The sequence below is a fragment of the Solanum lycopersicum genome, chromosome 4, assembly GCF_036512215.1.
Source record: "Solanum lycopersicum chromosome 4, SLM_r2.1".
In the NCBI taxonomy this organism is placed as follows: Eukaryota; Viridiplantae; Streptophyta; class Magnoliopsida; order Solanales; family Solanaceae; genus Solanum; species Solanum lycopersicum.
The window spans coordinates 13,542,646-13,564,489 of NC_090803.1; the positions used below are offsets into that span (position 1 = coordinate 13,542,646).

Below are 21,844 nucleotides of genomic sequence, written 5' to 3' on the forward strand. Positions count from 1 at the left end.
GAAACAACTCAAATGAGAACTGAGCTTGGGTTGGTGTTGAAATATGTTACTGGGTTGTAAAAAAGGTAAATGCGATGAACTACTTGTCTAAACCACCACCGCAATTGATGAGTATTACTATGAGGAGGACTCTTCTGTAGTAAATGATCAGATGGTTTTTTGTTGACCAACCGCCAACAGCTCCAATAAGGAAAATTGGCGCCAAGGTCAAGAAAACCAAGGTCGTAACTATGGTAATTACAAACGAGAGGGTCATTATGTCCGATATAGGAATTACAAGCGCGACAACAACTTCAGCCTTTTTAACTATGGTAAGAGAAATGATAGGAGTGGGCCCTATGTTCCACCTTAAAATCTTGAAGTTGCTCCTAGGCATGGTTGAGGCAGTATGGTGCGAGTTGAGGATATGTTGCAGAAAATGATGAGGAGGTTTGATGCTAGTGATGAGTACACTAAAGAGTTGAGGAGTGACTTAGCGAGTATTGGGAAAAAATTTGATGCACATGCAATCTCGGTCAAGCATCTTGAGTTGCAAATGGGCCAATTGTCTTCGATTGTGAACCCATGCCAACCAGGCACTCTTCCTAGCAATACTGTCAAAAATTCGAAAAATGATGGACATTGTGTGATAATAACAACTCGAGGTGGTAACCAAACCATTGACCAACCGATGACGTCTGGTATAGAAAATGTGATAAGAGGCAATGATGAGGTAGTGGAGGTTAGTGGTGAGTTAGAAGAAAAAATAAGGAAAGAAGCTGAGGTACCCAAAAGGTGACCCCCATTCCTAGACCACCACCTACATTCCCATAGAGGTTAGTGAAAAAGACCGAGGATGGTAAATACCAGCGATTTATCAGTATGCTTAAACGACTTTCCATCAATGTACCTTTGATACAAGCTCTTGAACAAATTCTCGAATATGCCATGTTCATGAAAGATATGGTCTCTAAAAAAAGATTAGTGAGATTTGAGGATGATGATAGAATGCAAAATTGTAGTGCTATTGGTACAAGGTCTATAGTGCAAAATAAAGATGATTCGGATGTCTTCACTATTCCATGTACAATCGGGTTATTACACTTTGCGACACATTATTTGATTTTGGGGAAAGCATAAATATCATGCCTCTTTCTATTTACAAGAAGTTGGGTTTGAGTGACCCAAAACCCACTACAATGCGACTACTAATGGCCGATCGAACGGTGAAAGTCCTATTGGCATACTCCGCGATGTGTTAGTAAAGGTGAAGTCATTCATATTTTCGGCTGATTTTGTGATTCTTGATTATGAGGTTCATTTTGAGGTGCCTATTATTCTTTGGGTGCCATTCCTTGCTACGAGTAGAGCCTTGGTTTATACGGAGAAAGGGCAAATGACATTTTGGTTGAACAATGAATAAGTGACTTTCAACATTTGTAGTTTCACGAGGCAGAGTGGGGAGATCTAATCGGTATTGCCATATCTTACAGGTTTGAAAAATCATCTGATGTACAAATAGAAGAGCGTCTGGGTGTAGAAGCACTAGCGATAGTGATCATGAATTTTGATTATGATTGTATGAAGAGTATGAATTCTTGGTCGCGGCACTTGATCAAAGTGATGTTCGGTTTAAACCAAAGAAGTTGGAGTTAGATATGAAGCATCACGTGTCTCCACTCGCGAAACCATCTTTAGAGGAGGAACCAAAGGTAGAAGTTAAGGCTCTACCACCTCATCTGAGGTATGTATTCTTGGGAAAAAGTGACACTTTGCCAGTAATTATTGCATCAAATTTGAATGTACATCAAGTTGAGAGTTTGGTGGAGGTATTTAAAATGTTTAAAAGAGCTATTTAATGGACTATTGCAGATATTATTGGGATCCCTCCTTGGATTTGTTAACATAAAATCCAACTCATGCCCAATCATAAGCAAAGTATTGAGTACTAGAGATGTTTAAATCCACCTATGAAAGAGGTGGTAAAAAAGGAAATCATTAACTGGTTGGATGCTGGAGTGACATAGCCAATCGGCGATAGTAGTTGGGTTTGCCCTTTTAAGTGTGTACCTAAGAAAGGGGGAATGATTGTTGTCCCCAATGAGAAAAATGAGATTTTTTTCGATGAGGCTGGTTACTAGATGGAGGGTATGTATGGATTACTGGAAATTAAATGCATGGACCAAGAAAGACCGTTTTTCTATGCCCTTCATGGAACAAATGTTGGATAGACTTGTAGGAAAGGGGAGGTACTTTTTTCTTGATGGATATTCGGGTTATAAAATATTTCTATTGCACTGAAAGATCAAGAGAAAACCACATTTACTTGTCCCTACGGGACCTTCACATGCAAGAGAATTCCATTTGGGTTATGTAATGCATCGACCACGTTTCAAAGATGTATGATGTCTATATTCTCTGATATGGTGGATAACACTATTGAGGTGTTGATGGATGATTTTTTAGTGGTTGGTGACTCCTTTTAGAGGTGTTTGACTTATTTGTCCGAGATTCTTAAGAGGTGTGAAGATTGCAACCTTGTGCTAAATTGGGAAAAATGTCATTTCATGGTGAAAGAAGGTATTGTATAGGGTCATCATATTTCAGAGAAGGGTATAGAGGTTGATCAAGTCAAAGTTGAGGTGATAGAGCGACTTCCTCCACCTATCCCTATAAAAGGTGTGAGAAGTTTTCTTGGGCATGCAGGCTTTTACTGAAGGTTAATCAAGGAATTTTCAAATATTGCACATCCTTTGTGAAATTTGCTTGAGAAAGAGGGTGAGTATCATTTTGATGAATCTTGTCTTAAGGAATTTGGTGAGTTGAAGGAAAAGTTGGTGTATGCACCTATCATCATTTCTCCGGATTGGAGAAAGCCTTATAAGGTGATGTGTGATGTGAGTGGGGTTACTCTAGGTGTGGTATTGGGACAACGAAGGGACAAAATCCTTCATCTCATTTACTATGCTAGTAAAGCCCTTAAGGAATCCCAAAAGAACAACACCATGAATGAACAAGAGGTCATTGATGTAGTCTTTGCTTTCAAGAAATTTTGCTCCTATTTGCTTGGCACTAGAGTTATAGTGCATACTGATCATTTTGCTTTGAGATATTTGATAACAAATAAGGATGCCAAACTGAGGTTGATTCATTGGGTTTTACTATTGCAAGAATTTACTTTGAGGTAAAAGATAGAATAGGAATCAAAAATCAAGTTGTTGATCACTTGTCTTAATTAGAAGATGAAGCAATGGGAGAGTTGGGTTAAAATGTTGATATCATGATACTTTCCCTGATGAGCATGTATTGGCTGCCTCCCAAGACTTCGTTCCACGGTTCGCAGATTTTGCAAATTATGTTGCTAGTGATATCGTCCCACCGGACTTGTCCTTTCATCAAAGGAAAGAGTTCATGCATGATGGAGCCATACTTATATAAGAGTTGTGCTGATGGGCTTATTCGGCCTTGTGTGTCAGTAGTTGAGATGTTGAGTGTTTTGGAGGCATGACATTCTTCGCTTGTAGGAGGGCATCATAGTGGTATTTGGACTGCTCACAACATCTTGCAATGTGTCTACTATTGGCCAACAGTGAACCAAGATGCTCATGAGTTCGCCAAGTCATGTGATAGATGCCAAAGAGATGGTGGCATTCCGCGAAAGCAAGAGCTCCATCAAATCCCATTTTCGGATTTAGTTGTTTGATGTGTGGGGAATTGACTTTATGGTCCCTTTTGTGAGTTCTCATGGGATGAAGAACATTCCTGTTGCAGTCAATTATGTTTCTAAATGGATGAAAGCTATCATACTTGCAAATAATAAAGGCAAGAGTGTTACCGCGTTCTTGAAAAAGAACATATTTTGTAGATTTGGCACCCTAAGGGATATTATCAGTGATAGGGGATCCCACTTCTGCACAAAGTTATTCAAGGGATTATTGGAAAGATATGGGGTTCACCATAATGTGGCCACTCCTTATCATCCTCAAACTAGCGGAAAAGTTGAGGTATCAAATAGGGAGATGAAGAAAATTTTAGCAAAAATTGTGAATGCTAGTAGAATGGATTAGTCAAGGAGGCTTAGTGATTCTCTTTGGGCCTATCGGACAGCATACAAGACTCCCATAGGTATGTTCCCATACTAACTTGTATATGGGAAGGCGTGTCACTTACTGGTTGAATTAGAGAATAAATCCATTTGGCAATGAAAAAGTTGAAAATGGATTGGAATGAGGCTGCAGAACAGAGGTTAAACGGGTAGAATGAACTTGATGAATTTCGCTTGAAGGCATATGAAAGTTCATCCCTCTATAAAGAAAAGATGAAGAAGTACCATGACCAAAAGATTGAGAAGCGCAATTTCTTGGTTGGGGATTTGGTGCTTTTGTTCAATTCTAGGTTTCATGTTTCCGGGCAATCTCAAGTCCAAATGGACTGATCCCTATTTGATCACCCAACAATTCCCTCATGGTGCAGTTGAGTTGGAGACTAAGGAGGGTGTAAGGTTCAAGGTCAACAGGCAGTGAATAAAAATTTATCTAGGGCATGCTGAAACAGCGAATGAAGTGATCGAGGCATACAATCTTGATGAGGCCTTATGTTATTTAATTGGATGATTTAGCATCATATTGGGGTGTTGAGGATGGAGTCGTGGCACTCTACCGCTATTTCCTTTATTCCTTTATTTTGATATTGTTTATACTTCAATTATGTTGTGTTTGGTATGGTAAACTTATAATGACAGTGTTATGTTCTTTAATTGCAAATGATGTCGCATTGTCGGTGTTATTTTAAGCAATGTAATGATCATGGCCTTGTCGGAAAATATTTGAAGTAATGTAGATATTTTTATAATATATTATGTGAAGTATGACAATAATATCTACATGTGAATTCATATATGTGTTTTTTTATTCATTTCATCTTAGGTGATCAAGTTAGAATATGACTTTGACTTTGTCTGTATAGTCTTAGGGTTGAGTCTTGGTTATTCCTTATTGACATTATGAGTCTATTTTGGTCATATTGATGATGGTATGATTGTGTATAGGATGACTTGAATGATATGGTTATGTTTATGTGTTTCTAGAATGACATGTATTATGAGTTAAAATGAAGTATATGATGTCTTCTGTTGGTTGACTTGTGTCCCTTACATGATGCATATATAATAATGAGTATGTGATGTCTTGACTTAGGATGTTAAAACTCTTAGTCTTGTATCTATGAATGATATAAGACCCTAAATGATGTTAAGAGAGTCTTTTATGTCCAAACATTGATCTAGTGGTAAGGCTATGAATGTTGAAGTAGAAACTCGTAATGGTATCCTTCAAGGTAAAGGAATGATGGAACTAATGTTGATTGGGTGGAACAACACTATATCAAACCTTAGGAAAATCATAATGAGATTCTTGTCGCCATTGTAAGGTAACCCTAGAAGACCTCTTTGTTAGGGTAAATGTACTTGGGTTATGAACTTGATATGGAACCCCTTTACTTGAACCTTAATGTGAATTACTCTATGAGAAAGAATGCTAGTACAGAGTGATTATGGTAAAAGGAAGTAGTTTGAGTCTAAGAATGAGGCTAGAATACAAGCATGCCCTTCATATTCCTTAACCATGTGCCTTCATGGGATGTGTCTAAGTTCTACCATTGGCAAGTAGAAAAAACACATCGGGGTAGGAAATAACTCCGAATTCCATGTCTTGCTGTCATGGTCTATGTTGGTTATTGACTATTCTCATCATATGGAATACTTACTAGCATTAGAGAAGTTCTATGAAGTTTAGGTGGTATGGGACTCTATCTAGACATTGCACAATAGGCTTTGAAGTTGTTAGTTAAAGTTCTTACGTCTTGTCCAAGACCATTACTTGAATGTCCTTTATGTGATGTATGAGTCTCGGAATAAACTTATGAACTAATGAATTATGTTATGAAGTATGTAAATGTATGAGTACCTAATCTAAATTGACTTAAGGACTCCTTAACTAAAGTGTTAAGAGGACATAAGAAATTTCTCTTCATATCTTATCTTTGGAAGTCTTGAGAATGACTCTAGTTGGGGAATTCGGTTGATTATGTGGACATGATCTAACCCTTAAGTATTATTAAGAATTACTTAGTTAATCTTTAAGAGGTCAATCATGGACGTTATCTTCTTGATTTACATAAATAGATCTTTTGATAGCCTTTCTCACGAGAATGTCATATTATCTATCTTTTGATGTTTTATGTCTTATAAGTGTGTATGTGCTTTATTATAGGTAGTCTTAAGGGTCATTTACATATTCTTAGGGAGGTTATACGGGCGGTCTCTCTTTGTGTTTATTAAGTGAGTCTTAGGATAGTTTTTAGTGAGGAGACTACATGCTAGGAAATGTTAAAATGGAAAGAAATCACTTCACTGTAACAATGAAGAACTTCATCATATAGTGAAATAAGTTCACTGTAAGGTGACTCTAAAATTGTGATATTTGGTTTAAATGTTATCTTATGTATTTCTAAGTTGTTAAATATTGTTCTTATAATAATATGATTTTAAAATTGAGAGGATGAATATTTCAACTAAATGTCTCTTTTAATGATTTTTGTGCATTATTCCATACCTAGTAAATGTGGTTGTACTTATCCATGCTTATATCTATATGCATAGTTCATGGTAGGTGAAGAGCTTTTGGAAGTGGAGACTTGGACCGTAGCATCGTTCAAGAGAAGTTGAAGTATTTCCTCATTTGACTCGAGGGCATATATGTATTTTATGTTTCTTGTTGAAGTATTGTAATAGACTAAGTATTTCTAGATTCGTATTTTATATAGGTCGTGTCCCAAGTATTCTTGTATCTTTAGATGATGAGATTGTGACTTAGTATTTCCTATGACTCGACGTGAAAGATATTTTGAAAGACTATGACATGTTTTGTAAAAAGTTTTAATTCTGCACTACTTTTCACTATGTTTATGCGATGAATGATATGCAAGGGCTTGTACAAGACCTCCGAGAGGTCAAGTATGCTGGTTGCAATTCGAGATATCCCCTAACTTCTAGGTTGTGGTTTTGGGATGCGCCAAGCTTGGTATTAGAGCATAGGTTTTGAAAGTAGTTTAGGAATCAAAAAAGTCTCATCAAGTCACGTATAGTAGAGTCTCGACCATCGGTGTGAGTCACGATACCTATATGGGTGAAAACATATAAGACTCTAGAGTTTCCCTACTTTTCTACTCCTATATCGTTCCATAGATTAAAATTTATAAGTAATATTTTCTTATGTTTTTCCTTGTGATTCTAGGAAGATGAATGCGCGACACCGGCTAGGAGAGTTGAAGAGAATGATGTGCAAGAAGAGATTCCTACTCAAGTTGAGGAATTTGAGCAAGTTCCTCAGGGTGATTAAAGTGAACATGTCCCTATTATCGATGAAGGAGTTGATGTCCCAGATTCAAGTAATAGGGATATTAGGGAGGATATGGTTACTTTAGCCCGAGCTGTGACTACTCAAGTGAATTTGAGTATGGGGCCTAGGGTGAATATTGTGGAGACAACTATGAACTCTAGTTTGAGAGACTTTGTAAGGATGAATCCTTTTATCTTTCTTCGCTCTAAGGTGGGAAAGTATCCCCAAGAGTTGCTAGATGGAGTGTACAAGGTGTCGAGTGCTATGGGAGTTACAACTAGGGAGAAGGCGGAGTTGGTTTCATATGAATTGAGGGATGTTTCTCAAATATGGTACACTCAATGGAAGGTTAATAGGCTGGAGGAGTCGGTTCCTATTGAGTGGGAAGAATTTAAGGAATCTTTTCTTGGTAAATAATTTCCCTGTAGGAGGAGATAAGTTAAGGTGGAGGAAATATGAGTGTTGAGGAATACTCTTTAAAGTTCTCAATATTATCTAGAAATTCCCCATCTCTTGTTTGTAATGAAAGGGATGAAATGAGTCATTTTATGACGGGTGCGATTTATCTAGAGAGGGAGGAATGTCGTACGATGATGCTACATGATGATATGACCCTAGGTAGACTCATGTTGTATGCACAATCAATTGAACAGTCTAAACATAAGAGGATGGCTAGAAACTTTAAAAGGAGTGGTTCTAGTGATCAAGGGAAACCTAGGTTTATGAAGAGTTCCCAAAGTCAAGAAGAATCTAAGGGTGTTAAGGTGAAATTGGAAAAAAGGAGGTGGCTCTCAAAATGTCAAACCTACATGTGTCACTTGTACAAAAAAAATTATTGTGAGTGTCTAAGGGGAACTGGGAGTTGCTATGGTTGTGGAAAGGAAGGACATAAGGTGAGATATTGTCCTAAATTTGTTTCTAGAGGAAGAGAGGGTAAGCAAGTGCTCCGAGTGTTACAAAGGATGATGAACCAACAAATAGGCATTTGTATGCACTCCAGACTAGAAGATCAAAGCCTGATGAGAATTATGTTGATGATGAAGGTAAGCCCTTGCATTGATTTTTGTGATATGAGTTCCTTCTAAGACGGGGGAGTATGGTTAGTGGATGAGATTGAATGATATAGAAGCATGATTGCATGTGCATGGTGTTTAGGAGTTTTATTGAAATTGAATTTCAATAACTTCTTGCATTGTGTATTTTATAAAATATGATTATTTTTTAAGATGTTTATGTTGTGTTACTTGGCATATTAGCATGTTTATATCAGGAATTGCCTAAAAGTTGCATTTTTGAAAAATTTGTGAAAATCACTCTTAGCTTGGAAAACTACTCATTGTAAAATTTATGGAAATTTGACTAATTGATTCTTTGGTCTAAAATTGTTGTAATGTTGTAATAAATGATGTATATAATTATGATATTGAATATAAAATGAGTTTTTATTATTTGGAATGAAGCATGTTAGTTTTCTAGTATGATGAGTTATAGAATAGTTTTCTAGTTCATGTTGTGTTGTGAATCTCTAGATAGTGTGAAATTGATGTTTTCTTCTTAGTTATGTCATATATGGTATGGTTATGAGCTTCTAGTTGAATCTCTATTCTCGGAAGTGTTCAGAGAGTGGCAAGTGTTATTCGAGGACGAATATTGTCCAAGTGTGGGAGATTGTAAGACCCATAAAATGACATAGGTGAACTAGATCCTAAAATGTTTGTTTTGATTGTATAAGGTCGCAAATAGTTCTATTACGGTTAATGAGGCAGTGCCTAAGAGTTTAGGTGCATTGGAAGTCAAACGTCAAGGGGCGACAAAGACATTCGATGACTAAGTGACCTAGGTGCCTCATATCTTGTTCTATGTGGTTATATGTTATTAATGAGGTTTTAAGGTCCTTGAATGAGTTATTATAGCATATATAGGTAGTGTGTCGACTTTCGTGATGTTTGAAGGTCAAACGTCCAAGAACATCCATGACGTTTGAAAGATGTGCCTTGAAAAGGTCTTGTGTGTCTACGCATGTGATAGGGGCTAAAATCATATATAATCAAGTTTGGGTTTGAAAAGTTCGGGTAAAAATACCCAAGGACCAACTAAGGGACCTTGAAGAAACACCTAAAATAGGTGTTGAGGTATCCCAAGACAGCGTAAACCACTATGCAGTCAACTACTAGTTGGTCAATAAACGCCCCGTTGGTAGGGTATCGTCGATTGGGACTTATTATTGGGAGGTAGGATACCAATGTTGATTGTCTGGAACGGTATCATATCAAAACTTAGGAAAGTCATCATGAGCTTCTTGTGTCCATTTTAATGTAACTCTAGAAGACCTCTTTGGTAGGGTGAATGTAATTGGATTATGAACTTGATATGGAACCTCTTTATATGAACCTTAATGTGAATTACTCTATGAGAACGAAAGCTACTACCAAGTGAGTATGGTAAAGTGAAGTAGTTTTAGTAAAATAATGAGAATAGAATACAAAGAATGCCCTTCATATTCCTTAACCATGTGCCTCTATACGATGTGTCTAAGTTTTCCATTGTCAAGTAGAACAACCTCATTGGGTTAGGATAGAACTCCGAATTCCATGTCTTGCTATCATGGTCAATATCGGTTATTGACTATTCTCATCATATGGAATACTTAATAGCATTGGAGAAGTTATATGAAGTTTAGTTGGTGGTGTGGGACGCTATCTAGGCATTGCACAATAGACTTTGAAGGTGTTAGTTAGAGTTCTTAGGTCTTGTCCAAGACCATTACTTGAATGTCCTTTATGTGATGTATGAGTCTGTTAATAAAGTTATGAAATAATGAATTATCTTATGACGTATGTAAATGAATGTGTATCTAATCTAAAATGACTTAAGGATTCCTTAGCTAAAGAGTGAAAAGGGAATAAGGGATGATCTATTCATATCTTATCTTTGGTAGTCTAGAGAATGACTCTAGTTAGGGAAGTTGGTTGATTTTGTGGACATGATCTAAGCCTTAGGTAGTCTTAAGTATTATTGAGATAATCTTGAAGAGGTCAATTATGGACGTTATCTTCGTGATTTACTTAAGGTCTTTTGATATCCATAGGAAGGAGAATGTCATATTATCTATGTGTTGATGTTTGATGTAAGTGTGTATATGCCTTATTATAAGTAGTCTTGAGGGTCATTTAGTTATGCCTAGGGAGGTCGTATGGTCAGTCTCTCTTTGTGTTGCTTATGTGAGTCTTAGGATAGCTTTTACTGAGGAGACTACATGCGAGGAAGTGTTAAAATGGAAAAGAAAGCACTTCACTTTAACACTGAAGACCTTCACTGTACATTGAAATGGGTTCACTCTAAAGTGACTCTAAAATTGTGATTTTTTGTTTAAATGTTATCTTATGTGTTTCAAAGTTGTTAAATGTTGTTGTTATGATTATAATCTGATTTTAAAAATTAAAAGATGCATATTTCAACTAAATGTCCATTTTCATTATTTTTATGCATTATGCCATACTTAGTACCTTTGTATGTACTATTGCATTTTTTTTATCTATAGCTATAGTTCTTGGTAGGTGAGGAGCTTTTGGAAAGTGAAGACTTGGACCATAGCATTGTTCTAGAAAAGTTGAAGTATGTCCTCATTTGACTCGAGGACATATATGTCTTTTATTTTTCTTATTGAAGTATTGTAATAGACAATGTATTTCTATATTCGCATTTTTTATGGGTCGTGTCCCAAATATTCTTGTATCTTTAGATGATGAGATTGAGACCTAGGATTTCCTATGACTTTATATGAAGAGATTTTTAAGGACTATGATATGTTTTGTCAAAATTTTTAATTCCGTACTTCTTTTCACTAATGTTTATGTGATGAATGATAAGTAAGGGATTGTAGAAGACCTCCGAGAGGTCAAGTACGCTGGTTGCAATCCAATATTGCCCCTAATTACTAAGGTATGGTTTTGGTATGTGACAGTTCAATTGACGGACCATAGGCAGTGATAATAGATGAGCAGCTCGAACATTGAAGGAAAATCATGAAAGTCTGACCAAGTGTGGAACCACTAGAGGCCACAACTGCCCAACGATTGTGACTCATCGTTTGGGTCCGAGAAGGTTCCATTACCTAATTTTGGATGATTCTATGTATGGGCATATGAAGGAGCATCAATGACCAGTATATGGCTAATTGGACTGTAATACTGGTCATTTCTTTTATTCAGAGAGGGTTCCATCCGAAGGAGAAAAATATATTCTATCCTGAATGAAGGAAGTAGTTGTCGTACCATCAATTGATTGACGGTACGTCTATTGGTTAATCGATTGATATCGTATTACCTGGATAAAAGTTTCCTTATTTTAATTTCTTATTCTTTAGGACTTTGTTTTCTGTATATATGGTACTAAAACTTCATTTTAGGGGTTAGGTACTATTACTTTTGTTGTACTTTGTGTATTGGAGATTGTGGTTTGCAACATTGGAAATTAATCAATTTCCGGATTTGGATTATACGATTTTTCTTGCAAATTAAATGAAGATTTCTGGGTTTATTCTTCATGTTAATGTAAGTTCATGATTTCTTCATTAATATTTATGAATTGTTATCTTTCTAATATGGATAACTAAATCAACAACTAGAGCTGTGGAACCATGGGTAATTAACAAGTTATGTCTAGTAATTAAGCAATTCCCTGATAGTGTTTTTGCATGCATTGATAATTCATTGCTTAGAAGTCTTTTTAACGAGTGCACGCATTAGAACTCGCCTTGTTACTTCTTGTTGGACCATAGAGTTAGTTAAAAAGAAAAGAATTATCAACATATATTTATTGTGATACGATGTAATAGTATAGTTTCAATTGGTGTGACGTAATAACTAAGACATACATCGATTATGATGTCTACTATGAGGTAATGGTAAGGGATAGTAAATTATACACACGTAAATGGATCAAGGTGAGGGTGAAATTATCTAGATTCCGGATCAAGGATTTAGAGACACCTTATTATCGCTTTTCATGTAATACACTAGGAAACAATTTCTGTTTCTTGGAATGTTGCGTTATGAAACCGTTAGGAACACAAACCTCCCGTTACTACCTGTTTCAAAAATACATCGACTAAATAGATATAATCATAAATTGAAGTTAAGTATAAACCATTTTCCTCGTAGGAATCAACCACAACCTACTAGTTGGGTTATCTACTTGATAACGATCGCTTAAACTTCTTTAGGGAGGTGTAATTTGAGCATATAATGTTTTGTCGCTGTTGCCTGGGAATGTAGGTTTTAGATTAACATTAATTACATAATTGAAATTTAGTCAACTAATTTCTGATTATTAAATTTTTTTTCTTTTTGTTTCTCTCAGGTCTAGCTTTAGTTTATGCAAACTAGACGGAGCGGAGGTGAACCACTCACTCCATATAATCCAAAATTAAATCGAACTTTGAGGAGAATGGAAAACCAAAGAGCTCTTTTTAACCCTAACAAAGGAAATCTAGGTGATGGAGTAGGCCAGCAACCTCTATTACCAGTTGAGGTACCTAGTGAGAATCAGTTAGGCGAGGCTTTGAGGAAGCAACCTCCAGCAGCCCCATGACTTCAGGATTACTACAGGGGCAACGTGAATATCGAATACTCTGTTGGACCTCTTTTCCTACCCCTTGCCACCTGGGCACACATTCTTGGTGACAAGTAGCTTGATGAAGATGCCTACCGCTCTTGTTCTAGAGACTGGCATCGGACGACCCACATGCTTATATAGAAAAACAGAGGTCTGTGTGCAAAATTTCTGTTGGGAGACCACACTTGGATATGAATGTCATCGGGTTGCGAGTGTTCCCGTTATCAATAAGAGGGGATGTTGTTATATTATTCACTAAGCTTCCCTATAACTCTATCTATACTTGGCATTAGTTGAGAGGTTTTTTTTCTTGGTGTGGTTCTATCCTGTGTTCAAGAAGATTAACCACAAGGATAAGGTGAATAACTTTATGGAACTATCTGGAGAGTCGGTAAGTAGCTCTTGGGAAAGATTTACTTTGTTCATGCGGGGCTTCCCAAACTACTGCATTGATGATGAGTTACTAAAATATTAATTTTAGTACTACATAGTCAAGATGATAACAACAAAGCGGTGCTTCATACTTTTCAGGTGGCTCCTATGGAGAATGGGCATATGTTGAGATTTTAAAAAAGTTGGAGAAGATAACCTGCAACAATAAAGCTTAGAGCACAATAAAGTCAGACACTAGGTGAAACACCTTTTCAAACAGATTAAAAACCCAAAAACATATGAGATTCGTGAATAGATGGCATAGATAAGGATTAAATTAGGGTTGGTGTTGAAGCATGTGAACGGAGGCGCAGAGAAGGTGAATGCAATGAACGATCTGACTAAATCACCACCACTGGAAGATGCTTATTACTAAGATGAGGATGCATATGTAGTTAATGATCATACATAAGGTTTTCCACCAACTTCCCAAGGTTCCAGTGAGGATACTTTGAGCCAAGATCAAGGAAACTATGATTCTAACTATGGTAATTAGAATTGAAAGAATTAATATGTCCGAGATGGGAACTATACAACAACTTCAATTGGAAAAACAATGGTAACAAGAATGATTTGTTAGACCCTCAAAATGAAATAGTTTAAACTAAATCTCATGTGTTTCCCAAGTTAATAATGACTTTAAATGACGTGTTTTACCATTAGAAGTCAATTGGTGAATTTTGGAAGTTAAACGTCAAAAAACGTCCATGGCATTCGGAAAATGTGCCTTAAATGTGCTAGTGTGACCTTGATTTTGGTGCATTATTTTAGGTAGTTTTTGGTGTCTAAAACCAGTGGAGATGACCCTAGTAAATAGAGGGATGTACCAAGGGTCAAAACTGTAATACTCCGAAAGTCTAAAGCCTAATATAGTGCCTAACATGAGTTTCTAAGAGTTGCAACACTGTTTTAAAGTCAATTACAATGAATATAAATCATTTATGAATTTTTAGAATTAAAACGTAAAGGAACATCCGTGATTTCTAGAAACTAGTCCAAGAGGTGCTAGTGTGCCTTACACTATTTAGAAAGGTTTTAAACGTCAAAAAATAATGAAATTTAGTGGTAGGTGTCTAATACATATAAGAGTTGGTTTATAGTTTTAACGTCTTGGTCAGACTCCCCAAGGACCAACCAACGGGTCCTTGAGGAGGACCCTTGCAATTTGGCAAAAAAGTAGTCAAATGGACATTTTGCATCTACGACCACATACAACGTAGTGTGGTTAGATCAACGGGGCGTCGATGCCTCACTTGAAAAAAACTTAGCCATTTTGTCTAAAGGTCAATTTGTACCAGTCTTTGACACCAACGATGGATTGGAGGACAGAAGGAGGGCAAGGGCGTCGACTGACCTACGGCCCGTTACTCGGGGTCTCGTATATTAGACCATTGTTATGCTATTTCATTTTAATTAATTCAATTAGTTAATTAATTGGTTAGTTGTTAACGGAGGTCTAATTAATTTAATTAAGGACCCCTACATAAAGACATAACCTAATTGAACTAAACTTAACTCTCATAATTCCCAAAACCCATTTGTTCTTCCTTCTATCTTCTTCCTTTCTTCCAATGAAACTCCACAGAAGACCAAGAAAAGGAGGGTTATAGGTCAGAAATAAGAATACTTTTATCCATCAAACTTCATTAATTAATAAGGTATGAGATTTCTTTCACCTTTGGGATCTCTTTCCCCAAAGGGTTTCTCCAAATAGATTTCCAAAAGATTAGTTTCAAGTGCGTTTTATTCTATTACAAATTTTACTTTATAAATTGCTTTGTTTATGATTTTAATATATTCTAAATAAATTATGCTATTTTTTAATGAATTTACCTAGGTTGCGAAGTAAATCATGTTTTTGATCAAAATCTCTAACCCTAGGCTATGAACTTGTGATAAATTTTTGTGTAGTGATTCAATTGACTTCATTAATGTGTTTATTTCTATTGTGTGATGATACCACACCCATTTTTTGGTTGAATTGGCTTGTTGATTGTAAAACCTTGATGATGTCTTGTGAAGGAGATTGGGGTAAGTCTTGTGATCTCAATTCTTTACTTCAATTATGATTACTTGTGTCTATTAATGAAATTGTATTTAAGTATACCTTCTGTTAAGATTGATAGGGTTGATATGATGTTGAATTCAAATTTCTTGAATTATGGTTTGTGAGATTTTGGCTAAGATGTAAATGTTATAATGATAGTGATGACTTACCAATGTGATTTATTATGATGTAATTATGTAGATGTGATAACCTCACATGTGTGAATTGTAATGAAAAGAAATCACTCATGCAATTCTTCTTGAGATATGATGATGATTATATAAGGGATAGACCCTATGACCTATATTAAGATATGATGTTTAATAAAGACTCAAAGACATTTAAAAAAGGGACTCTAGCTTAGCACCGAGTGAAATAAAGTGTGAAGTGTCCCTTCCCAATTAGGCAAGGTAAGATAATTAATGTACTCATGATATTTGCGAATATAATGCATGTAGCATAAAGAGGGTCCCAACTATATCTCATAGTTATTGAACTATGTTGCCTCCATTGGAATACTAGCTAGTGGATCCACATAGAATCTATGTTCATGTTTTGGTACTACCTTGTCAAGTAGTCCGCCTTGTTTCGGTGTAAGGTTAAATGGGCATCGGGTTCCACATTAGCTTATTTAGACAATGTCTGTTAAGGATAGATGTTCCCAAAAGGTAAAATGAAGTAATGAAGTGAACTCTAACTAGGATGACCTAAGTGGTTTGACTTGTTCTAAGTAGGGGTATGATACTGTACCTATACATTCCAGTAGTTATCCTTGAGAGAAGTTTTAGAAGCATGTTCTTATATTCTTATGTGCATATATGCTTATAAATGTAAACGATACATATATGTTGATCATACATGTGATGACACTATGTGATGTTGGTTTCACTTGTGGACATTTTGATGGTCTCTATTGTTAAAGTATGATGATTTTTACTCTTATTGTAATAGTATGTGAAGTTGGTAATTTCTTATAGTTCTTATTGGGTATACTTGGTTGGGTGAGGTTATGGGGCCTTACTTAGTCATTGCACTAGTGGAATTATTGGGGGTTCATGAGTATGGGTCTTGCTTTTTTTATGATGTTACGAACTCATGCTTGTTGATATTATGACTTGATGATAGATTTGTCTTGGTTATGTGCTCAATTATGTTGACACGTATGTTAACATGACCAGACATAAAATTTTTGGTCTATTAATTTACATGTTCTTGACTTAATGAGTATTTACTATTCCTTTCTATTGGTTCTTGGAAGTGTATAAGGCTTTTCCAAGTAAATTAGCATGATTTAATGAAATGTCCCTTTTTAGTATGATTTCTATGTTATATGTTCATATGATTTCACACTTGGTATAAGTGATGTGCTAACCCCATTTCTCCCTTTCCCCCCAATATTTTAGGTTCATGTCATTGATGGGTTTGTGACAACTTTTTTAGAAGGCTTGAATCCTCATTCTCCAAGTTGGGTAGGTCCTCACTAGTTTGAGGACAATGCCGCTTTCTAGAATTAAATGTTGATAAGTCTTAAAGACACTTTGATCATTCTATTTCATTTGAGTACTATGCTAGTATAGCCTATATGTGGCTTTTATTGTATTGATGTATGGGCTATGCAGAATTGTTATAGTCCTGTTTAGATGGTTATGACATGAGACATCCGTTTCAAATATATTATCTCTATGCGAGAGGTATATGGAAACCTTCTGATAGATATAGAAGAAAAGTTCTAAATTTTCCTGCAATTTTAACCTGTAATGATAAATGCTATGAGGCTAGTCTTAGTGCTCTTTGATGACGCCGCCACCAGTTACGTCTAGCGGGTACTTCTCAGATGTGAAAATTTTTGTAACAGAGCATGAGGTTGACTATCCCTAGAAACGATGTCTCATTAAACAACGTGTATGTTGATTATTATTCATAACTGTGAAGCGCACCACATTTATAAGTGAGAGACTATGTGATGCTTATAAACTTTCATCTTTTTGTATTCTTATGTCGTGCCTCTAGCATCTTGTTATGTGCTTTCTCCAAAACCTTGTATCCTGGTTATACTTGTGAATAATGGAAGGGAAACATCTTTAATGGTCGAGGAAGAAATAACTAATGTTGGAATAAAGACAACTAACATCCTCCACTTTAACGTTGCTATGGGTGATAAAGTTCTAGTTGCTCTTCCACCGATGAACGATGAAAATATAAGGGCACTTTTCTCACTTTGACTCAATATATGAACTCTCAAGTTAATGACGTCACCTCTCAAGTTCAAGCTGTGACGACCGAAATGTATAGAGAGGTTGGACCTCGTGTGCCTCAACATGCTTTCACTTTAGACTCATGTTAGAGAGACTTTACTACAATGAATCCACCTATATTCTATGGGTCGAGGTCGGATGAGGACCCTAATGATCTCCTCGATGTGGTCTATAAGATTTTCTATACTACGGTTGTTAACTCAACTGAGAAGGTCGAGTTAGTGCCTTTCAACTAATATATGTGGCCCAAACATGGTATGTGTAATGGATAATAAGACACTATGATGTTGTCTGGTTGCTTAGGAGATCTTCAAGAAAGCTTTCCTTGATAGTTTCTTTTATAAAGTGATGAGGGAAGCTAAGGTGGGAGAATTCATCAACCTTCGTCAAGGAGGTATGAGTGTACTTTGCTATTTATTGAAATTTAATAAAATGTCCAAGTATACTCCATCATTGGTTTCAAATCCAAGGGATGATATGAATTATTTCTTACGGGGGGTGTCTGATGACTTGGTGGAAGAATGTCATTTGTCTATACTTCATGATAATATGAATATCTCTCGTCTCATGGTTCATGTTCAACAAGTAGAATAAACTAGGATTAGGAGAAAGAGTAAGGAGGCCATGAAGGCCTTGTCTTATGAAGGTGTTTCGTCTAAGGGTAGGCTTTACAATGAAGACAATCATAGGTTAAAAAAGAGGTTTTCTAAAACAGTTCCTACCATATTTCGAAAGGCTGATGATGATAGGGTGTCTAACCCTAACTCTCAGAATGGAAAAGGTACTAGCTCACCAAGAAAGAACCAAACATGTGGAAAGTGTGGAAAAAAGCAGTAAGGTGATTTCCTTGTTGGAACGGATTATTGCTTTGCGTGTGGCAAGAGCGGCCACAACGTAAGGGATTTCCCTAATATAAAGGGGCAAGAAATAATAAGTGGGCAAGCTCAATCTAGTGGTTCTAATGTGGATGCTCCAAATAAGAATCATTTTATGAACTTCGCTCTATGGGTGAACATGAGAGTTCTAGTGATGTGGTGACCGGTATGTTACAAGTCTTCTCTATTGATGTATATGCTTTACTTAATCCGGGTACTAAATTATCATTGGTTACACCATTGATAACCAAGAAGTTTGATATTTTTCCTGACAGTCTAAATGAAACATTAATGGTAACTGCCCTAGAGGTGAATTGGTGGTTCCAAAGAGAGTATATATAAATTTCCCTATAATGTTTCCCAATAGAGTTACTCATGTTTAATTAGTAGAACTTTATATGGTTAATTTTGATGTAATTTTGGGTATGTTTTTGTTGCATGATTGTTTTGATTCCATTGATTATAGAACAAGAATTGTCAAGTTCAATTTTCTGAATGAACTCGTTTTTAAGTTGAAGGGGGAACATTCTATTCTAGAGATCGTGTTATTTCTTATCTTAAGTCTTGTAAAATGATCTCAAAAGGGTGTCTATATCACATTGTAAAAGTCAAAGATTTAGACTCTGAAAATCCTCCCACTAAGTTAGTCCCTGTAGTGAGGGAACTTTCGGAGATCTTACCTAATGATCTGCCTAGAATCCCTCTCTCGAGTGGCAAAATTTAATTTTGTATTAACTTTCTACCGGATACGAATCCCATTTCTTTTCACCTTATCGGATGTCTCCTACCGAATTGAAGAAGTGGAAGGCTCAACTCAAGGACTTACTAGACAAAGGATTCATGGGACCTAATATATTTCCATGGGGTGATCCCATGTTGTTTGTGAATAAGAAGGATGGGTCCGTTAGAATGTGCATGATTATCGCTAACTCAATAAAATCACTATTAAGAACTAGCATCCTATCCCTAGAATTGATGACTTATTTGATCAACCCTAAAGGACAAGCTACTTTTCTAAGATTGATTTAAGATCGGGGTATCACCAACTTAGGGTGAGAGACTAAGATATACAAACGATGACATTTAGGACTTGATATGGTCATTATGAGTTCTTAGTAATGTCCTTTGGTCTCACTAATGCCCTGTTGGCATTTATGGACCTCATGAATAGGGTATTTCAAAGTTATCTAGATTCATTTGTCATTGTCTTCATTGATGACATTTGGTATATTCAAAAAATGAGGGTGAACACATGTATCATTTAAGGGTGTTGTTACAAGTTCTTAAGGATAATCAACTATTTGCCAAAGATAGAAAATGTGAGTTTTGGTTGAGGTCGGTGGCATTTCTTGGTCAAATAATATCTAGTGAGGGAGTTGAGGTTGATTCAAGGAATACTGAAGCGTTCAAAAATTGGCCAAGGCCATTGACTCCAACAAACATTAAAAGCTTTTTGGTCCTAGCGGGTTACTATAGGAGGTTTGTGGATCGTTTTGCATCCATTGCATTTCCCTTGACTACTTCACCCAAAAGTGTGTGAAGTTTGAGTGGTAAGAGGCATAAAAATAATCTTCCAAATCTTTAAGGAGAGGCTTACCTCTACTCAGGTGTTGACTTTACCAAAGGGTACTAAAGGCTTCGTTGTATATTGTAATGCATCCCGAGTGGGCTTAGGGTGTGTCCTTATGCAACATGGGAAAGTAGTAACTTATGCTTCTACACAAATTAAGGTGCATCAGAAGAATTATACAAATCATGATCTTGAGTTAGCGGTGATGGTATGTTCCTTGAAAATATAAAGGCATTGTTTGGATGGTATCCATGTTGATACTTATACTAACCACAAGAGCCTCCAATATGTGTTACCCAAAAGGATTTGAATATCCTACAAAGAAGGTTGTTGAATTGTTGATAGACTAGGACTTGAGTGTTCTCTACAAACCTGGCTAAGGCCAATGTGGTTGTGGATGATCTAAGTCGTATTACCATGGTTAGTTTTTCTCATTTAGATAATGCCAAGAAACAGCTAGTCAAAGATATTCATAGATTGTCTCATTTGGGTGTTAGATTGGAAGATTCTTCGAAAGTTTATTTTATGGTCCATCACAACTCTGAATCATCTTTGGTAGTTGAGGTTAGGTCTAAGCAACACCTTTATCAACCATTGATGGAGTTGAAGGGTTCGATTATTGGTAAGCTAAGTGAGTCATTCTACTGAGGAGGGGGGATGGTGTTTTAAGGTATAAAAAAAGGTTCTGTGTTGCTAATGTAGATGGTTTGAGGAACCAGATTCTTGAGAGCTCATTGGTCCCGTTACTCCATTCATCCGGGTTCTACAGAGATGTATAATGACCTTAGAGAAGTGTTCTGGTGGGAAGACTTGAATGGGGACATAGAGGAATTTGTTGAAAAATTTCCAAATTGACAACAAGTGAAAGTCGAACACTAAAACTCGTGTGGTTTACGTCAAGAAATAAAAGTTCCTACATTGAAGTAGGAAGACATTAAAATGGATTTTGTGGTATGTTCGCCTCAGATACCAAAGCAACATGACTCAATATGGGTGACTGTAGATAGGTTGAACAAATCCGCTCATTTTATTCCCGTCAAGTCCGCATTCTCGACAGATGATTATGAAAGGACCTTCATTGAGGAGATTGTGTGTCACAATTGTATTCTTTGTCCATGATATCGGATATGGGTGCACAATTCACATATAGGCTTTGAGGTCATCCCAAAAAGGGTTGGGTACCAAGGTGAAGTTAAGCATCACTTTTCATCCCAAAAAGAATGGTCACGCAGAGCGTACTATTCAAATCGTTGAAGATATGGTTAGAGCTTGTAAAATTGACTTCAATGGAAACTAGGATAAACACTTGCCTTTGGTTGAGTTTCCTTACAACAACTGTTACTATTCATCTATATCTATGGCTCCTTATGAATATTGGTATGGTAGGATATGTAGATCTCCAATTGGATGGTTTGAAGTGGGAGAGTCTTCCCTTTTTGGTGCTAAATTGATTTATAAGACTTTGGAGAAGGTTCATATAATAAGGAATTGCTTGAAAATAACCTATAGCCGACAAAAGTCTTATGCCGAACATAAGAGAAGATATTTAGAATTTGAGGTGGGTCATAAAATGTATCTATAAATTTCAACTATGAATGGGGTGGTGAGATTTGGCAATAAAGGGATGTTTAGTCCTCGTTATTTGGGTCCCAATGAAAATGTGCAAAGGATTG

The 21,844-nt window shown here is 36.4% G+C and overlaps 1 protein-coding gene across 1 annotated transcript in view; it reads left to right on the forward strand.

Annotated features, from left to right (window-relative positions):
* Positions 1 to 388: 388 nt before the first annotated feature.
* Positions 389 to 21,844, forward strand: part of LOC138347962 (uncharacterized) — a 32,538-nt gene continuing 11,082 nt past the window's right edge. Inside the window, exons 1-5 of the mRNA XM_069296570.1 lie at positions 389 to 721; positions 1,423 to 1,513; positions 1,567 to 1,808; positions 7,272 to 7,368; positions 7,420 to 7,724. Coding sequence (XP_069152671.1) covers positions 389 to 721; positions 1,423 to 1,513; positions 1,567 to 1,808; positions 7,272 to 7,368; positions 7,420 to 7,724 — 1,068 coding nt within the window. The remainder of the gene's footprint in view (positions 722 to 1,422; positions 1,514 to 1,566; positions 1,809 to 7,271; positions 7,369 to 7,419; positions 7,725 to 21,844) is intronic.